This window comes from Rhopalosiphum padi, chromosome 2, assembly GCF_020882245.1.
Source record: "Rhopalosiphum padi isolate XX-2018 chromosome 2, ASM2088224v1, whole genome shotgun sequence".
Classification (NCBI taxonomy): Eukaryota; Metazoa; Arthropoda; class Insecta; order Hemiptera; family Aphididae; genus Rhopalosiphum; species Rhopalosiphum padi.
The window spans coordinates 341,426-364,299 of NC_083598.1; the positions used below are offsets into that span (position 1 = coordinate 341,426).

At 25.6% G+C, this 22,874-nt stretch overlaps 1 protein-coding gene across 4 annotated transcripts; it reads right to left on the reverse strand.

The window, feature by feature from the left end:
• Nucleotides 1-1,890: 1,890 nt before the first annotated feature.
• LOC132922622 (angiotensin-converting enzyme-like) lies at nucleotides 1,891-20,982 on the reverse strand. 4 transcript variants are annotated; one of them, XM_060986226.1, is made up of 12 exons: nucleotides 20,497-20,982; nucleotides 17,559-17,781; nucleotides 7,364-7,522; nucleotides 7,186-7,288; nucleotides 6,913-7,077; nucleotides 6,434-6,625; nucleotides 6,255-6,352; nucleotides 5,784-6,078; nucleotides 3,484-3,727; nucleotides 3,140-3,382; nucleotides 2,509-2,684; nucleotides 1,891-2,200 (listed from the first exon to the last, which is right to left on the reverse strand). In XM_060986226.1, exons 2-12 carry the CDS (start codon nucleotides 17,775-17,777, stop codon nucleotides 2,160-2,162), a joined length of 1,935 nt encoding a protein of 644 aa, XP_060842209.1. In that variant the 5' UTR covers nucleotides 17,778-17,781; nucleotides 20,497-20,982; the 3' UTR covers nucleotides 1,891-2,159. The 4 variants fall into 4 exon arrangements, with proteins under 4 accessions (XP_060842209.1, XP_060842210.1, XP_060842211.1 ...); XM_060986227.1 differs by having other exon boundaries at nucleotides 6,913-7,056; nucleotides 20,497-20,979; XM_060986228.1 differs by lacking the exon at nucleotides 6,913-7,077.
• Between the last annotated feature and the right edge of the window lie 1,892 nt (nucleotides 20,983-22,874).

The following is a 22,874-nucleotide window of genomic DNA, read 5'->3' on the forward strand; positions in this document are numbered from 1 at the left end:
CTTATGTTAAGCTATTTATATGGGGAATTATAAACTCCTACAAATGTAGTGTAAGCTCCTACAAAAGATAGTGTTAATTCCTACAAAAAATAGTGTTAACTCCTACAAATTATAGTGTTAACTTCTACAAAAAATTGATACCGCTCGTATTACTGTAAAAAAATATCAGTCTTGCAATATATTAACACATCAAATAAAAATTGTTTAAAAAAATATAATAATAGTGTTTCACTAATCATTACGTCCATTTTCCAAAATTTAAGAGAAACACTCAAACACGTTACTATTACTGCAAACACGATACCTAGTCACTTCTCGACGTATACAGTACGCTACTAAAAATATAATGAAATAGCCCAGATATCGTACATTCGTTTGTTTGTGTTTTATCATAAGATCCATCATAAAAATCGGTGAGATAGTAAGATACCGTTATATACGTATATATTTAGTATATATGTATATACGAACAAGCCCTTACTTATCGGTATCTTAATTGCGTTTAATCAAAGGTACGATGTTACAAAGTTATCGACTTTTATTGACTGTGAATGCTTAGGTGTTGCTAAGAGTCTATCGTTATTTTATCGTTGGGGAAAAAATAATTATACAATTAATAATAATTATTTCAAAATCTTATACATGCAGTCAATAAATATCCACAAATAAAAATTTTATAGTGCATATTTTTGCATATTCTGACGTTAGTGTATGTTTGCAAGCATATTTTTAAATTTAAAATGCATGTAAATCGTTTTTCCCCGGGACTCAATTTTCCGAGTTAGGGTCATTTGGGACTCAATTTACCAATCCCGTATTTAATGTATTTGTCTGCACTTATTGTCTATATTATAATACTATGAGTGAAATATACAATACTAGAAATTACCAAACTGATCTCCTTCCATGATGTTAAATGTTGCAAAAAGAAAAATATCCCAATGTTGACAGCAGTATATCAATTTTTTAATAACATTTGTATTATTTGGTGTACAAAAACATAAAATATTATTGTTATTTGCCATACATAAGTATAATCATATAGTAGTGGGAGCATATTTTTTTAAATACTTATTTTATTATTAATTAAGTATAGGTCATTCCTTTATTTAATATAAATTATATAAAATACCGTGTGTATGTTTCTCAAATGTACATTTAAATTTTAAATGTCGGTAGTTAATATTAAATGTTATTAACCCAACAAGTTACCTACAAAAAACCTATCGGCTATCATGTATTATTAAATATACACTCATGTATATGAATATAGTACTATGTGACACAAATGACGTCGAGAACCACTTTTATGATATACAGCAACAGCACAACCCGTTAAAGTTACCGAGAACAACAAAACAATATAAATACGATAAAATGCAATTTATTGAATCAAAAATACACAATAGTATTGTCCATCAATAAATGAGCTTCGAATCAAACATCAGTGCTCTTGTGCTCTACGTAATATAATATAGGGTAAATTAAAAAAAAAAAAAAATAATAGAATAAATACCTCGTACATTGATCGGCATCGCGGGCGGTGGTAATAATTTTGACCTAAAATTCTAAAAATCTAATAACATACAGCATACAGACTTCCTGGTTTTTTAAATAAACGATTAAGTTTGTATGATGACGTATAAAGACACACTATTTGATTGTTTAAAATTTAAATGTATTATTGACTATTATTATATATCATTAGTTTATCAATTACTGGAGTTTTTCACCACATTCAGAAATTTAAAAGTTTTTAGATTTAAACGTGAATTATCGACTATCGTAAAGTACATTGTAACATAATAGATAAAGAGGACAGAGGTGGTTGCTTTAAGGTTAATTTCAGACGTCAATTTTCATTATTTAAATAATAAAATGCAATATGAATCAGATAATCACATTTTATCTTTATTTGTAAATAAATAAATAACAATAATAAAACATAATAGGTACAGTATGTTGAGTACATTTAAATTATTTATGAAATTGAATTGATAACTTAATATATTAATAAATTAATTAAATAGTAATGTACACATACAAATGTACTGAAACATAAATATCTAATATAACTATCGTATCGAAGAATCCATAAATAAATTATTGTAATAATTATATGATTATAATACTGTTGATCATTAATAAAAGGAGTAAAATCAAAATGAAGGCTGACTTGTTTCATCCTTTTTAAAGCAAACTGAAAAAAAATTATTATTATTATTGTTATTATACACACAATTAGCTATTATATAAGTTAATAAAAAAAGTATATTTTTAATTTCAAATACTATACCTCTCTATTAATTACAATAATATTTTTAAGGAAGAAAAGTATTTAATGATTTATTAGTTGACCTAACCTAACATGTAGTCCTGTTCGTTATTATACTAGCGTTTATTTTGTTTTTAATTTTTAAAATTTACATGTTCAATCCTTATACTTTATAGCATCTATATGAATTGTTAACGCTTATAAATTTGATATATAATATGCACGGTGATTACTTTTTTTATCTGTCTCCCAGCCAAGATGTTCTCCAGTTCTTTTATTTTCATTTTTAAGCCATTCGTACAGAGGGTTGAAATAATTCAATAATGGTCCAGCGTCCATTTCCCTTTGACCAGTTAGTAGTTCCATAGCATCAAACCACGGTTTCGACGATCCTAATTTCAACATATCTCTGAAATAATATTAAAACAATTATTTCATTAAACTGTTTTGGGTATTTTGGTTTTTATTTATTTTAAAAATCACAACTTTCGTAAATAATAATCAAAGTGAACTCCATTCTTCAAATGTTGTTATTTTTTTTTTGTGAATAATATATTTTTAAAGGTTATATTTTATACTAAGTGTTGTCACAGTAATATGATAATATTATAGTACTGTAAGTTTATATAAATTTTATATTTGTAGGCACCACATTTTTTTTTAAAATTACTTTTAATGTTTTCGTTTAAAATATTTCTGAATAAAATCGGTAATAGCAATAAAGCTATAAGAACATTTTTCTGATAGCTTTAAAATTGATACTTTATTTTATTCACATTCGTTTTGGATCTTAATTCCAATTGTTATATTTTAGTTTATAAAATTTAAGGTTGATGGATTCAGAAAAATTTTTTTTTATCTCACTTGAAAGCGTTTCCGGCATTTTTGCTTTGATAAATGTCACATTCATGTAATGGTTTGCTTGTTGGATTTTTGGGATCAAACTGGTCAGCTTTTTCACACAATGCTTGATGGAATTGAAATTGTACTATGTAACTCACAAAGTATCTAATATAAGGCACGTTTCCAACGATGTGGTACTTGGATCCCGGGTCAAAATCGTTTTCAGTTCTGGTCACCGGTGGCTCGATTCCTTGATAAGAATATCTATAACGCATAAAGCGTTTATATTAATACATAATGGTCAATATATATAGGTATATATACAATTCATAAAGTTTCAAGAATATTAAATATAATCTAATGACTTGAGTTTCCACCAGTCACAGTTGTATTGATCTTCCGTCGTGAGTCCTTTGAACACGTTCCACCTCCATAGATCCATTAAATATCCAAAAGGTAAAAAAACTACCTTGTCCAATCCGATCTTGTACAGATAATTTATATCGGCTTCGTATGTGCGACTTGTCTTAGGCAACAGACCAATCTTATGCAAATGCTTTGGTGTTGATACAGACAAAGCGATTGTATCTCCGATCGCTTCGTGGAAACCTGTTAAAAAGAACTATCAATATTACTATCAAGATATAAGTGCTTAAGTGCATAATTAGTTAACATAAATAATTTTATATCAGATTAAATATTTGAATATAATTAATAATTATTATAATATTATATTATTATATGTATAATAATAAAATATACAATATTACATGTTCACAAAATAAAAAGATAATAATTTTTATATATTATTTTAATTTGAATCTTTAAAAGATATGTTATGTAAAACATCATTATGATATTTAATAATAAGTAAATATCTTGATATATCATGGTGATATTTTGTGTTGTTAGTTATAATAATATAATATAATATTTAATATCCTTAGAATATTAAAAAATACTACAAAGACACGTTGCAGATATTAAATTAATATTAATATACACATTCAAGATATATGGTAGATTTTTTTATGATATGATCTTGTTGTATGGGAAGCGATACAAGTGCAGTTTGTCGTGTCTAGATTTTGTATTATTATTTATTAACAATATTACAATCAATACTATATTTTTGATCAATGTTTAGTTTCTTTTAAGGAAATTACCTAAATTTGATTTGATGTATCGCACAATTGCCTATAGTTTTAAGTTTTAACTGTTATTTGATAAAATATATTCATGCAGTATATAGTTTTTTGTCTTAACATAGGTATATATATATATATATATATATATATATATATATATATATATATATATATATATATATATAAAACCTATATATATATATACATCAATAAATAGATATTATATAAATATTTCGTGTATATATATATGGTTATGGTATACTTAGGTATACCTATTATTATTTGTATACAAGAATCAAGGTTAACCTAGTATAAATATTTGTATACTATTTCAAGAAGAAACAAGTATTTAATAAACTGTTAACTTTATAATCTACTATCACTCGCCAAAAAATTATAATAATTGTTGATTCTATTTTATTTAAAAAAAATAAATTTCGATAGGTATGAAAAAAACATCGATTAAAATAATAAATTATAGTGTATTAATATGATACAATGATTAATGAATGCATAATTATTGCATTTATTTTTTATAAATAATATTTAGATTTATATATAAAAAAAAATTAAATACTTATGAAATTAAATTTGAATTTTAGATTTTAAATCCAGAAATGCGAGTATATAATAATAATTTACTTAAACGACTACACCTAAGAAACTGTATAAAATACAAAAATGTATTCTGGTTTTAATTAATTTATAAAAGTAATTTGTTTTATTTAAATCGATAGGGCAAATCTAAAGTATTTTGACATCTGCCTGATATATTTAACTACATTCAGATAACAATATGTACTAATACTATAATATAGCTTGGTAAAAAAAATCTAAATTGATTATATCTCGTTACGTCTTATACCTGAAAATATAGTATTACTGTGTTATACAACATTTTTAAACTTAACTAAATGTTATTATTAATAATTATCACCCATTATTGTATATAATATATAAATAAATAACAACACTTACCTACTCGTTAATGGTAAAACGTAAAAATAAAAAAATATGTATGAAGAAGAAATTACAATGTATTCAATATATACATACATTGCTGTCAAAAATGCTTTTTATTATTGACGACAATAGTTATTATAATTTAATGTTATACCAACAAAATGTCCGATTAATACTTGAATAATTAAATCAATAAATGCGTAATGTGCTTTTACTACCTATCTCATATATAGTTTTTTTGCGAGTGAACTATAGAGGAATAAAAATGGCTGGGTAAAAATATATACCTCAAGTATTAATGTATTATGTAAAGCATATCACTTCATTCTACAAGACAAATATTAATGAATGTACTGAGAAAAAATATTATTTTTAATATTTTAAAAGCTTTTAACGTTTGTTTCTTTTTTAGGCTAACATTTATAACTGTTTAAATTTTTATAACTTTTAAAGCATTCAGCTAATAAATATGTATAATACAGTCGTACGAGTGTACGACTCGTACGTAAGACTACAATATGTTATTAGATTATTTAATTATAATATAATAGCACCTTCGTTAGCTCCATCACGGTATATGAACGGCTGGTCTTTATACTGTAGAAAATATTGGATGTGGCCCATCTCATGATGGGCGGTTATAAAATCCATAAAATTTACCGATGTACATTGTTTGATTCTAAAGTCATTAGAATCATAAAAGTCCCAAGCGGATGCATGGCATACCAAATCGCGACCATTTGGCTTCTCCAAAATAGATTTTTCCCAGAAAGTTTGGGGCATAGCGCTCAAGTTTAACGATGTGAAAAACTCTTCAGCTACTTTAAACATCTTTTTCGGAGTGTAGTTCTGAAATTGAAAATAAAATATGATTTTTATTTTCGGTTGTGTTTAAAATTTGAAGTATAATATGTTATATTATGATATTGATTTGATAAAAAAATAAATGAACTACATTGCAGTAAATGTAATTTTTCTTCAAAAAAACTAATCTATATCAAATACATTAAAAATGTGCTTATTACCTGATTTATCATGGCTGAAGTAGGATTTACATCATCAATAGTAGGGTAAGGTCGAGTAAAATCATCCAAACGTTCCCATGACTGCGCCCACATATCACCTTAATGAATATATAGAGAATGTCATAAACGATAATAATGCATAATCAACATTAATATAGCAATTGTAGACTCAAATTTACCAAGTAGATGTGCTGGAATTGGTCCTCTTCTTGTGATTACTGAGCTACCGTAAAGCTCCCAAAGCTTTCTGCGGACGTAGGCGTGTATCTGCAAGTATAGAGGTTTGATTTGATTCCATAAATGTTCCATTCGCGGTCGAAAGTCGTCAACATCGTAACCTCGAATCCAAAATTCTGCATTATCCGTGTAATCTATAAAATGCAACAATTTATTATATAAATTTACAATATAATAGTGAAATTAAGTTAAGAAACGCCTTGTATAAATAAAACAATTGTGAATTGGATTAGGAATAAAATTATATGATTTAATATTTAAGAGTATAAATCGTATTATACAAAGCGTTTACAGATTTTCAAACCTGGAAATAAACGAGTTAAAAAGTTAAAGTTAATTTTAACTTTTTTAAATTTAATTTTCATTAGCTTGCCCATGCAGCTAATGCAGATTTGTGCATCACTATATAATGTTACTCAACTGTTTAATCTGGCCGCTTCATTAGATAGTCTTACATATTCCGCATACATAGGTCGAATTTTTTTTCCTGTAGCCTCTCGCCATTGTACCCATACATGCTTCAGTTCATTTACATCAGTACTTTTATCCAATATGTCGTTTATATCTCGAAGTAAAAATAAAATAACTAATAATAATAATACTAATCGAATAAGTTAACTAAATACTAACTAAATATTTTTTACATTTTATAATTATTAACAGATTAATTGTTGATGTAAATACAAATATATACCTGGTTCTAAACTCAAAGTTCGATTTAAATTGTTATCGCCATCATACTCAGGAATGGTTGCTCTGCCGTACAAACTTTCCATGGCCGAAACAATTTCATCTAACTATAAAATATCACTAACACTTAAAATGTATACAAGCATTTATTTTATTTTTTTATTAAAACTTCGTGTACATACTTTTTTCAGTTTGTCTTCGGGTAAAGCATCTGTCCCTAATACTGACATTAATTTGAATTGCCTTTTGATATTCGGATCTTTGTATGTTGACCATGGATATTTCACAGTTTCTACCCACATATTCTTTAAGAATTTGCTAAATTCCAAATTAATGGCAATCTATTCAAATAGAATAATTTTATTTATAGGTAGGCCTGAATGTTGATGCCATATTGTATAACATAATTTATTAATTTAACACTATAAGCATCTACAGTGGCGTATTTTCAAATTTTTCTGAGGGGGAGGTCCTCAGTTTATACATAATTAATTTATGATAAACTATAATATATGAATAATAGTTTACAAGTATATAAACTATGATATCTTGTAATAGTTACGTCCTTATGCAGTTTTTGGAGGAAGTTGAACAAAATATATAATTGTATTATTATAAATGTATAATTTCTATACTTATTACTTAAAACCATGCTGAAGGAACATATGTTGCGTAACGAATTTTAAACTATATTTTATATAATATTTTGTTAACGGGAAAAAAATATGTCCGCGCGTCCACGCGTGCCTACATAAATCGGGTTCTGCAAATATGTAAGAATTTTAGTTTTTTATTTTTTTTGGAGAGGTTTTTTTTGGGGGGGAGGGTCCATTACCCCTGGACCCTCCCCCCCGTAAATACGCCATTGTGCATCTATGCTTATAATTACTATTTACTACTATAATAATAACAATAATATCTTGATAAAAATTAAAAATTAATTTTTATTTGTAGTTCATATCATCCGTACTTTATGACATAATATGCAATATTATTTTATTTTGGAATAATCACAGAGCAATTAATAATACGCGCGGTGTATCTGAATTGGTTCCAAAACGTCCGAATCGGTTCTCGGGTTGTTACGAAGGGTATATCCGAATATTCGAGTTGATTCCCTATAGTTCCCGGGTCAAAGCATTTTCAATTTTCCTTCCCATTTTATACATACTTAGAGCTGTCCCCATAATATTATGGAGGTATGGTTTAAAATTATGATTTTATAACCAATTTGAATGCAGTCGAATAATATATTGAGGTTCAACGTGTATATGTTAGCGGCAATGTGTATAATATATTTAATATATAAAATGCCTAGGGATTCTATATAATACCTGGTGATTTAAAAAAAAATGTATAATATATTTTTTTTTTACATATGTTTCCTAAATATTTTGTTTAATAACTAGGCATTTCATAAAATTACAAACAACAAATTGGCAATCTGTAGAATAGGGAAATCACTAAGCAAAATCCAAAAAAAATTAATTTGTAAATTGTATGGCTAGTACACGTTATTAATTATTATTAGTATTATATTATTTTAAAAAATACAAAAATCTATGTAGAACGTAGATACTTATAAAGAAAAATACAATACACTTTTTAAAATTTTTTTTTAAATTTCGTTAAGACAACATTAAACATAAATATTATTAATACTACTTCAAAGCGCGTCATATTTTTAAACTTACTATTAAGATTATAAGCTCATACGACATTCTCTCTCGTCCTCCATATAAGTCACACTCGACTCTCCACTCACGACATTTTGTCAAAGACTAAAATATGAAAATAGTAGGTATATGACTACGGCGACGAAAATAATTATAGCGTTATCTGTCGGCAGTCGAAACTATACTTAATTAAAATTTATCTATATTACAGATTACTAATGGATTTATATCAGGTGAAGGTACATTGTCAAATATCAATACTGATAACATGAATTTACCATACATTACCTATATATTGTTTGGCATTTCATATAATGCTTAGGTAATTCAAACAATTTTTAGATTGCCGACTGTAGTTGGTATTATATAGAGTTCCTAGACATTTCATAAAATACTAATATTATACACATTGCCGCTAACATAAAATATAAAACTATAGGAACATGCTGAGATCATAGAAAAATTCCATATTACATAGTTTTCACTGCTATACTAAGGATTATCAACCATCCCACCATTTACAATATGAGATTATAAAAAAAAAAAATAACAACTTAAATATATTCCTTTTAATAACTCTTATTTTGGTAATCAAAGCCCTATTAAAAAAGGTGTCTTATTATTACATAAATATTTATACATATATATATATTAAGTTCTCATACAACAAATTCTCTTCCAATCTTCTATATTCTTCGCTATCTTCTACCAATCCAGGTTTCCGTGATTTTAACTTCTGACATGGATATATTTTCTAATACCACAAAGCCTTGGCCTACTTAGCACTTAAGCAGTTTCTTGCATTTTGGGCTTTCTTGGAGCGCTCTTTGTAGGTATTATAGAATTTTTTTTTTTACACATGTGGCCTGCCTACCACTAAATTACTTTGTTTAATCTTATTCACAATATTTAGTTTTCTGAATATACCCACCAGTTCTTGATTGTGTCTTTTTCTTCATAGTCGCATGTCTTGATCATAATATATAGCTCGAACACTTTTAGTCTGCCTTTCTTTGTTTTTGCAACGGCCAGCATTGTGATCCATATCTGACTATATATATATTATATATATAATATTACTTTTGTCTTAAACAACTGAATATTTACTTCTTTTGAGAGGATTCTAGAGCTCAGTAGATTATCTTATGCATAGAAGCATTTATTCTCTATTTTAATTTTTTGTTGAATTTCCACTTGCCATTTATTTTTATTTACTCATTTTTTATTTGTTAAATTAATGCCTTATATGGCTTAAGTAAAGATTAATATATCATTTAATAAATAGCATATTACATATAAACTTACTATTGGAATTTATGTACATAAGATAGGAATTTAACATAATAATATGTAATGATATAGTATACGTATACTTTCTACAGATTTGTCTAATGTTTTATTAAACGTTTTAGATTTGGTAGAGTATTAAAGAAAAAATTAAAGTTAGATAGATTTTCTAGTGCTAGAAGTCTATCAAATAGACTGTTTTATCCATAGTTTGTGTATTGAGTTCTTACATGAAATGTAAGTCAAGAGCGAGTGTTATAGTGTGGTACGTGGAAGGAAATACGTTCAAGAATAGAAAGAAAAAATATGAATTCCTTAACTAAATTATACAAGAAGATAAATCAAATGTTTTGGAAATGGTTGAGGAAAAATAGATTTTTAAATTAATTTGCTAGAACTTAATTACAGGATAATTTTGGTATAACTCAGTCAAATTAGACCAAATATCGACAAAGTTCGGAACTAATTCCCCGAAGGTATAGGTAATAGGTATTTTTATTGTAACTTGAAAGCTGAAGAGTTATAAACGAAAACAGTGAAAGGGGTACACCGCCCTTTGAAGTGGGGTGGGGGGCTACTCACAAGGTGTAGGTGTTAGGACTTTTAGTATGTTTATAAATAAGGTATAAACTACTCACATACCAAAATTCAGCTTTCGACATTTTTTTTTTTAGTATATTATATTATTGTAATTATATTTCTGTGTCTTATATTTTGTAATAGTCAACAAATTGTTCAATTGTATCGTCACTACCGATATAAAAACATTATTACTTAATATATTAATATAATTAAAATTACTAAAATTATTTAACGTTAAATTATGTAAAATTATCTGTTTGTTAACTTTTGTCGTAGTCATTTTAGCGTATGATTGACGGTTTTTGCTCAAACACAATAAAATATATATATAATATATATAAATAAATATAACACTCGCCGCAAAAATATATATTAAAAGTAAATAAAATCTATGGTAAATTTTATGGTCTTTAATTTTGGTCATAAGTATTTTTATTGTAACTTAAAAAGCGGACGAGTTATAAGCAAAAACAGCGAAAAGGGCGCGCCACTCTTTGAAAATAGGTGGAGAGCTACGTCAGGGGTAGGTGTCTTTTAATATGTTTATAAATGAGGAATAAACTAAAATAAAAACCAAAATCCAGCTTTCAGGGAATTTTTTTTTGTTTCTGTCATCACTTTTTGGAGTAGTAATAATAATGCTTCGATTTTTGACTTCAGCCCCTCTTTGAAAAGGAAAATTCATCTAGTTGGTACTTTAAGGGGGTCAAAAGTAAAAATTTCCAATAGTTTTCAAAAGCGTCGGGAAAAACCTTGAAAAAATTACGGAAATACGGGAATTTTTACGCATAACCACTTTTTGACAAAATCGATTTTTTGATTTTGCTGTAACTCAAAAACGAATCATTGTAAATACTTAAATTTTCACCAAATGTTTATATTATGGTTATCTATTTGCGATTAAATTTTCGAAATTTTTAAGTTTTTTTTCTTAAAATGCCGATAAAAAAAATTTGGCTATCCAAAAATCTTTAAAATTTAATATAAGATTTATTAAAAGTTGTGCTTATCATAGTAAAAAAAAATCAAAAATCGTTAGTCACAATTTTTGTTTATAAGCATTTAAAGTTCAAATGTTTACAAAATATATCAAAATCACGAAAATTTGCAAAGAATTTTGAAGTTGAAAATTCATAAAATTTTTGTGATTTATACTTAAGGTTCAAAAATCCAATACAAGGTTATCCATAAGTTTTCCTTTAAGTAATTGTAAAATAAGATTCCAGCATAAATATAGAAAACATTTTATGAGCGTATGAAATTGTATTTTTTACGAAATCGCGTAAAATAACGATATATTACAATTTAAATATAAGTAATAATAATATAATATATCCAACTAATTATCATTGACTGACAAATCATCTCCGTTCAGAATCGTTTTTCGTATACAATGATACCCGTCATTGCATTCAAATTTAACACATCCACACGACTAGTGACGACTAGTGACTCTCCATCTCTACTATACAGCAGAGCGATACCCACTTGCCCACTTTTTTATATCTTATAACGTATACATTTTTTTAGTACTCTTTCAAGTTTTTCTATATGATAAATCATAGCAAGGCTCTATATAATGGACCCATATTGGAATAAGGGGCGTACTAAAGTGCAAAATAGAACTTCAAGACAGTTAATATCATCGAAAGATTTGATAGATTTTGAGAGTTTTGATAGCATTAAGTCATTTATTTGTATGTGTTACTATTGTGCCCAGGTATTTGAATTTTTTTTTTTTATTATTTTTTTTCTCTTTATCTACAATAAATTGTTTAGATAAAGAAATATATCTACTCCTTTAAGCCTAAGCTTGTGATGGAGTAGAGACTAGAGAGTTAACAATAATAGTAATAATAATAATAATAATAATTTAAAATAGCAACATTAGAATAAAACAACAAAAAATAATAAAACTTGGATAGGTACATTTTTTCGCAAAAGAACACATTTCTCAATAAGTATATATAAAATAAAATATAAATAAATAAATATAAAATAAGATAAGAATAAGAATACAAAATCAGTCACATTAGTTAAAGTTACAATACAATACAATAATATATAAGATATAAGATAAATAAAACAAAAGACATCATATGAATATATAAAAGAGAAACGTAGAAAGATTCAAAATTCATTCTTTAAAAATTAGTAGTTAAATTTAATAAACAAATTAGATCAAAAATAAAAAATCAGAATCACTGAAATGCGAACTCTTATTTAGGGAGTAATTAATTCTGCGAATAGCCATTTATAGACGACTTTTTTCTCATTATAACTAGACTTCTATGAATATTTTTTTTGAATAAAGTCGGCATCTGATTAAAATAGATAGAACCTAAATAATAATCAACAAAATATTGATCAAAGGATTTTTTCGAATATTTTACTGGCAAATTATAGGCTATATGATCTCTTAAATGTCTGTTATTGTTATTGAGATTAATTAATTTTTTTTATTGTAAATAAAACCTAATTTTATGTTATTCACTTTAGTTGAGCCTACTAAAGATTTTCTATGTAGTATTATTCTTAATATATTATTTTGATTAGTTTGAAGAATTTTTAAAACATTTTCTTTTACACCTCCCCATATCAAAAGGCCATATTGACAGATTGACTGATAGAATTGTTCTACTTTTTTGAACTTATATTGATCTACAGTTATAGTCTTGATCAGTGGAGTGTTATTTAGTTATCTACTAACTTTCATTTATGGTGTTTTTTCTGTGTTGAGATACAATCCAATATTTTTTGCCGATTCTATTAATCTGCCATGTAAGTGTCTACCATCTTTTGTTTCTCTTCATCTAGCAGGACTACACTGTCCGCAGAGGGGAGTAAATTGGAGCAGGTTCTATTAATTACTATTCCCTCCTCTTTTCCAATAGTCATTGTTAGAATAACTTTCTCTAATATTAAATTAACATGGATTGGTGACAAGGCATCAGCTTGTTTATGGGAGGTTATTACCTCCGCCTTCCACGACGTTTGCGTTTTCGATTTTGACTTTGTCTTTTATGTTATGTTTTGTACTAGTTTTAATTGAATTAACCAGTTTCCTTAGAAAATTAAAATGTTTTAATATATTAGTTATGTTATCTATAGTACCTATACCTGTTAGTTCTATCTACCTATACTACGATTTTCGATAATCTACAAAAGTTATATGGAGTTCCTTATTGTATTCTCAGTTCTTCTGATGTAAAATGTATAATTTATGTTGCAATAAAATGTATAATTTATGTCGCAATAAAATATTATTATTATTATTAAAAAAAAATATTATGTTTAATAACATTCAAAAAATGTTTGATATATTATATTACATATAATATGCAAAATATTACGTAGGTATCAAAATTGCCTATATAAGACGCCTTTATAAATATTTTAATTTCATGAAAAAATCCTGTGTATTTAATATTTATTATTATTGTTTTTTTTTAATATACATAATATTTTCCACTTTTAGATTTAATAATTATAAATTAGTTATTTATCTTTTATGTTGGGAGAAAAATATATGGTAGTAGTGATGAAAATCAGATAAATAAATTGAGCAATACATTCATGATGGACACGATAACACATAACATGATCCAAGAAATGCATAACAATGAGTAAGAGACTTTTAAAACGCTCAAGGAAAATTAACGGATAGAAAATAGAAGAATTTTAATTCGCCGGAAAAAATGGTGATTGAATAACAAATAATAAGGATAGATACACCATCTATGGCGAGGAAAAATAGTTGAGACGAAAGGCCTGAATGAAAAATACGTACTAAGCTATTGAAGAAGAACAATAATAATAAGTCTATCCTTTGTTTTACTTGTGTTGCATTACATAAGATATATAGGTGTTTTAATTATTAAACATTACCTTAAATCCCATATTTAATTAACACAAAATATATTTGTTGGCTTGTTGCCCATATATTTTTTATACCCTTATATTTATTTTTATATCAGATTAGTAGTTTTTCAGATATAAGATTTCAATTAATTTTTGATGAAAAGATTTAAATTATATAACTTTGCATTTATGGAATTCTGATTAAATATCAATGTGTTAAATAATAATGGTTTTTTCGGAAGTAATATTAATATTTAAATTTGAATTAATTTAGCTGATCTTAAGTCTGTTTCATTCTTTTAGATTCATATTATTATGAACATTTATTCATTGATAGTATGTTTATAAATAAAATATATGAATAAAAATAAAACCATAATATCATACTATATATAATATATATATAGAAAAAAAATATTTAATTAAGATTTAAAATATAGCAATGTATATCATAAAAAATAAGACTAATTATATATATACGCATATTAAAAAGCAAGAATATAAAATATAAACGGTTGTTTATTGTATTAATAATTATAAAATCATATCATAAATATTAGATTATAATATGATAATAGATAGTGTTTACTGCATATAAATAAATAATATAATATAGAGGTCCCTGGGATAAAGTCAAGTTCATATATGTGAAATATTATAATATTTTTAATTTGAATAAAAAAATATTTAAAATTGTGTATTGAATACTTTATGTTATAATTACTAAAGTATGCGTAAGTACATGTTAATAAAAAAGTTATATTTTATAATTTTTAGCGTACGATTTATCATAATTGTTTAATCTGCTAAACGCTTTATACTAAGTATAAACTGCATTCTTGTATTTATTTTTACAATTCCATTATTTTGAATTATCTCTGTACTTGTCTGAAAAAGTATTCCCTATAATAATATTCCAGACATTAAATATTCATATTATATATGTTTAAAAATTAAAAATAAATAAGATTTTAAGCATCGCGTCACGTACATGTCTATTGTCTGCTAATATAGTAATATAATAGTTTGACGTAAAATCAGTTTGTATTAAAACATAACTCAATATTATATATAATAAAATTGACACGTGATTAAAAATTAATTTAATAATGGATTTTCACGTTGACAACGCTCGCTATTCCGACAGGTGTATGTAATTCGATGAAGGTATTAGTATATAAGTACTATACCGACCTTTGATTCGATTAAAATTTAATCCATTTGTATCAGAGAACATTAAGAGTCCGACACTCGTTTATTTTACATGTCATTTTTGGAAAATAATTTAGTATATAACAATAAACTTGGGTGTCTAAAGAGATTTTTAATACGTCAATTATGCTATCCATTAATATTACTAACGTCACTCATTATAATGATTATCATAAATTCATACAATTTCGACATCGTAGTGGTTATGCATCCACGTTATATACAAGATATTGAATCAAAATAATCAGTTTACGGCTATACCCTGAATTGTTTGTTGATTTATATTATTAAAGATTAATATTATTCGATAAAACAACTTTTACTAAATAACTTATTCCATCAATCGTAAAAAAAATGTGAAAATGTGTTTCAATCGTGAAAAAATATACAATTATTTAATATTTTAGTACCGGGCATCTCCCATCCAAGAGATACGCGTATACACATCACTGGTTTAACGTTGAAATAATAGGTACATTAAATTATAAAATTAAATTAAACTAATAATAAGTATGATTGTATAAATAGTATATAATATAAATTTATAAATGATTATAAACATCACAACTTTAGCGTAAAAATTATGCATTAAATTATAAAATAATAAAAAGTATACAAAAAGTAAAAACATTTAAATGTATTTTAACACATTCGACATTTACACATAATAAATTAGATTTTTGACAAACTCGAAATTATTTAAGTACCTACCAATGAATGTATTTTTGAACGTATTCTTCATTTATTATTTGTCTTAAACTATTTTATTTATATTCGTCAAGTTTTTATTGGTTAATTCACACTTGACATTTTACAATACATATGTATACTTACTGATCTATATTTCATTTACTAAATTTTAAACCCACGTAAAAGTTAATAGGTGAGTTTTTATAAATAACGGTTTCTGCCCACGATGAAATAATAGTACTTAATAATAATAATGAAAAATATAACTTATAAAAGGTATGTTCTCAAAATATATCTAAAATAATTTATTATTTTTTTTTTTTTTTTTTGGCAGAAATCAGATATAACATTTGGTGGAAAACAGCCATTATATGGTGATAACGAATTAGAATTATTTTGGTGGAAAACAGGTACGCCCAAATAAGAAACAATTTTGAAATGCCAAAAACTTAACAATTCGCAGTTTTTTAATTTTTGTGCATAATAATATATTACTTAATATATATAATTAGTAGGGTATTTTATTTAACTTTAAAAATTATGGAGTATTAAGACGTCTTTAAAATTTATTGAAAATTCAAAATATGTAAATAGTAAGGATATTAATACATTCGACTTTAAAAAATTACACTATGTCACTATCTGATATGTTTATATATATTGTGTGTAATGTCAACATATAATAGAAATATAGAATACTAGAATGAAAAGTATAAGTAGACACTTATTTAACATATTTTTATCATCATAGTTTGATTGTAGTCAAATAAATTATAATATATTAATATAGCTTGTACAATTTATTACTAGTATGTATACTATGTATGCACCTATTTGTAATAAACGTTTCTTTTATTAATTATTAAAAATTCTTTGTTGACGTAAAAATTATATTTATTTTATTATATTTATATTATTTATATTATTACAAATTAATAATTATTTCTGTTTATCGCAATATTCATTGTTAAAACTTGAGTTTTAATATAAGTAATAAGCAAGAAAATGTTATAATAATAATGTGAAATAATGTGTAATAGTTAAATCTAAGTAAATAATATGTAGGTACCTTTTTTTCAGCATTCTCATTGGTCAAGTTTGTTAACCAATTCCAATTGGCATGTATGACTCGGTTTGTCCATTCGGTCAATGCGTGATTGGCGTTGTCCAAATATTTGGAAGCTTCGATTTCAGAATATTTTTTTGTTCCAGCGGATAAGACTGGTCGCCAAACAACCGTTGCAGATAGCCATAGAATGGCATACAAATAATATAATTTTATCATCATAGTGCTGTAACACAATATAACAAACATAGAATTACCTTGTTATTTGTTAATAAAATTATCAATTTGATATTTACAAAGAATTTTAATAACCCCACTGGTAGATATAACAACTACGTATTTTATACACAACTAAAGATTAAAAAATAAATAACTTCAAAATTTTCAGTATTATTAATTTAATTTTATTAATTTTGTTAATAATATAAGTTGATCATCGAATGGTTTACTAAAAAAAAAAAAAAAACAGTATGTTATACGAATCTTTTTATTTTTCAATCATATTTATGTAAATATGTTTAATTCACACTAAATGCCTCTAAAGCATTGTGGGCATTGAGTATTTGAGTGACCCGTTGTATTATATCATAATAAAGCGTAACATTAAAATCAATCACGCAATTGTATGAACAATAAACAAAAAATGCAGTTCAAATTGTTTTAAAGAGTTAACAACAATAGTAGATATCGCAATAAATAATAACTATTACAGAAATAGGTTCTATAATAAAGAAATTTGCGGACTTTTTTATAAAACAAACAAAAATTGACAAATGTATATTTATTATGTAGATAGACCATGATTTCATAATTAATGTCATGGTTTGAATATTATTAATGTTTTTCACGAATATTTTTTATGGAGAACAGGATTAAACTACAACGATTTAATTATTTTACAGCCTTGTCTGGTTTGGTTAATTTAATATAATATAGAGAAAACCAGTTTTATTTTATTTCGATTTAAGCACTGTCTGTACAGCGTACAGACATTGTAGTTAAGTCATTCAACCTTGCCAATTTGTTGAAAAAACTTTGACCCAATATAAATTGTATTATAACTGTATGATTAAAAATATATCTGTTTTTTTTTCACGCTTTTAAGCATAATAAGCGTTTTAAAATAAAAAAGCAAAAATCGAGTTGGTCGAATCATTGTTTTTTCTGCATGATATCATTATATCAATACAGAGTTTTAGTGCAGTAACATTATTGTATATTTTAATTAAAACTGTATTAATATTTTTGAACCTGTGTACTTATATATTATTGTATATCTACTCAATATTTCATTAATACAAAACGGATCATTTAACTTTTCCAATGTTTATACATAGATACTTAAGCATGTACTTATATTTGCAATAAAATTATATTATAAAATATAGGTACATAATAATAAAATATATAAATTTAATATTATGTTTTTTTGTGACTGTGGTTTTAAATTGAAATATTTTACAATTTTAAATACCTACCTAATAGGTATGTATAGTTAACTACCAAAAAAATAGAACGTATTTTAACTTGTTTAAAAATAATAAAAATAACTGTTTTATTTTCAAAATAATAGACGCTTAGGTGCCAATATATATATATTTATATTTGTTAGGTAACTATAACGAGTACTAACTGAATTTAAGTTATAGAAACAATAATTGTTTGATGTTCTATTAAAATTAATTTGTTCTTCAACAGTAAGAAATTATTAATTTGAATGCACTATCATTGATCACCAATGTCATAGGTTAATATTAAGAAAAAATTAATTTCATTTACAATTTAGCATGCATCTGATATGTGAACATGTATTTTAATAATTACTTAACAAACGCCAACTATACAATATAATATGTAATATACCTTACTACTATATTGTAATATAATATCATAGTCTTATAAATATTTTGATAAGACAGTATGTTACATGCAAATATGAAATCGATCAGTTTTATTTTCGATTTTACACTACATATAATAATGTACTTAAATGGCTAAATTACTTAATAATATTTTACAATGAATTGCGGAGTTCAATATTTTCTTTTGTTTATGTTATAATATTTTAATAATTAATAATGATTTTTTTATAAACCTATATGTTTCCGTTTATTGTTTTTGGCCACTATAAAGACGTATACAATTTGATAAAACAGTACTCCTCAAATTGGTTATGTATTAAATATCAACATTGTATACACGTGATACATTTCTAAACAAATAATAAAAGAGATGATATTATGCGATTAAATTGCATAATATTCTTCATCACATGTTGAGATAAATTATTTGAATACCTATTACGTAATAGACAACCTATACAGAAGCCTACTTTTCGTTTCATTATATAGATATATCTAAATTTGTCAAAATAAGAAATTTATAGATTTTTAGACTCAAATTATCGTTACATACGTACCTAATATTATTATTATTTATATACCTATATAATTTATAGTATCTAATTACTTTAAACTAAATAAAATCATCGGTCATGTACAGTATATGTAAATTTCCATCGTAGTATTCGTTAGATAACTTTAATAATAAAATACGTCAAAATAACCAATTGATGAATTAAAGAAGAAAAAATACGACATATTTTCATTCGTGTAGAGTGTAAACTATTGAACATTATTAGTATTTACTTACCTTACTATATTTAACTATAACTCTTAAGATAATTATACAATTACTATAAATAAACCAAAGTTATAGGTAGTAAATTCTTGAACTGTATGTACTTGTCAATATGCAGTTTAAAATAAATAAAATTTAAAATAATCAATAAATAGTATAATAATTGTTTATTATATTATTATATTTATATTACAATTATACCGAAACACTTTAACTACTGACACCATTAATAAACTGTTATGTCTACACGTATTTGAAATGGATTCATTGGGTAAGTAAATATTGGTAATTTATTACTAACCTGCAGAGAACATTAATCACAAAGTCTGTACTGTAATGGTAACGGCGGTCTAGGAATCGTTGGGTCCGCGCGGCTGAGGCGACCACGGCGGCAGCGAATTGAGTGTTTGGTCGGTGCGTGCGCCGTCGTCAACGTCGTAGGTACGAGTGGCCACTATATAGTATATTATAATGATTTCTTTATTACATTATGTTGTCGCTGGAATAAAAAGATGAAAGCGAATCGAATTTGAATCTCAGCAGTCCCATGAAAATTCGCACGCCGCGGAACTGAATAACACTGAACGATGAATAACGCTGGTGAATTAAGATGTCGATGATGAAGATAACAACGACGACGACGACAACGATGATGATAATGATGATAATAATATTAATAAATCTTACATTTTCATTCGGAAGCCATTTTTTACCATACCTATAAGTATAATACATGCAAAATATGTATTGATATATGAAAGGAGGGACTGGAGGGAGAGAATAAAACGCACGTCTTGTGCTAGGCATAACCTTTTGACACATTGTATATACAAGAGGATAATATATTTTTCTAATGAAAGAGTGGGAAAGAACGACGGAGAAATAAAAATAATAATAAAAATAGGTAGGTAATATCATGCCACTCGAATACACTGTAACACATGCTAAACGATGTTTTAATTATAAGATATACAACTTCGTTTTGGTGTTATTGTTTTCTCTGCACTCTCAATAAGTAGTGGATATCGATTCTACAAAAACGACATTGAAATAACATCATTCAATCGTCACTGTTAATATATATACTCTAAAGCCTTAACTATTAATTAAATGTGCTTTAAAACAAAAAAAAAAAAACGAATTTTATATACTCAAGCATACGACGTACATAATATAGAGGTAATATTAATTATATGTTATTGAACACATTAATTAATAATTATAATATTTGAATTTAAGTAACAATAAACACTGTAGTACTAAGTGGACAGCGATACGTTATGATGGAGAGAAGTTTTAAAGAAGCTAACCCCGGCGGTTCTCCAAATTTACTGAATCTACCGAGAAAATATTGAGACATTTTAATTTTAACCTTCTATGGTTTTAATTAGATCCTAACTTAACCTAGGGTTAAAATCGAATAAATATATAAAAATACTATATTTATTTACTGGGTAAAATAATACTTATCTAAAAAGTATTCACTATTTTTTTTTAAATTTATTCAATTGCGTATTACCTCATTTGTCCTTTGAAAGTTCCTGTTAATTATTTTTTTGATTAATTAAAGATGATAATATTGGAATAAACATAAGTTTACTGACATGGGATAGGTACTCAAAATATTAATCAGTTTTACTCTTGACATTTCGATTATAACTTTTGATTTTGTCAAATCACGTTTTAGTTGATATTTAAAAATCTTATAAGTCACCACTTCGTATTTATGCTCGTCGCTCGACCCAATTTATTACACAAATACTTTATTTAAATACTATAATTCCAATAAATTCAATATAATATATTATTTAAATAATATTTTGAACATATGTATATAATTTAGTGGATATAATTATTATGTTTCTTATTTTGGATTCCGAACGGAGCGATGAATGTGTCAATTATACAAGGATATACATTTATTTTAATTTTATTTTTTGTCCGTCTGTTGATCACTTTTTGAAACAGTAAAAATGCTTCAATATAGTTAAATCTCTAACTTAAAGGGGGTTTCTGATAGCTAATTGGATTTAGTTGATTCCTTAAAGATCGTTTTTGTTTTATTTTGTTGAGAATTAAAAAATAAATAACTGAATAAAAATGTTTAACTATTACATTTTAACATTTGGTATTCTTGTAGTAACGGTCTACCGCACACCTGTCATCTGCCACACATCTATATAAATATATTATATGGTGGTCATTCCCAATGATTCGACGGTGATTAGAATTCACCTAATTCATTAATTTATCTATTTCATCTCGGTGTAACTTCTATAATAATAATTTAATTAATATTATAATATAACCCAGACCTAACAATATATGAGATAATCAGTTACTGTTTAGTTTGTGCTGTAATACGAAATACATTTTTCTACAGTTAAAACACTTTAAGCATTATTTTAGCTAAACATTTTTATGCAATTGCTCAATCGGAAAAAAATACCATAATTTTTTAAAGGAAAGAGAACTTATTGAAATTGTTTACCTACGTGGTAACTGGTATGCGTATAGAAACATACGTGGTAGACTGCAGGTAGACGACAAGTGTGCGGTAGACCGCATACCCTACGACAAAAATACCTTACATTTAATATAAACAATTTAATTTAATATTTGTATTTATATTTATTTATTTATGAATATGACATTGGATATTCGAATGTATTAACTATA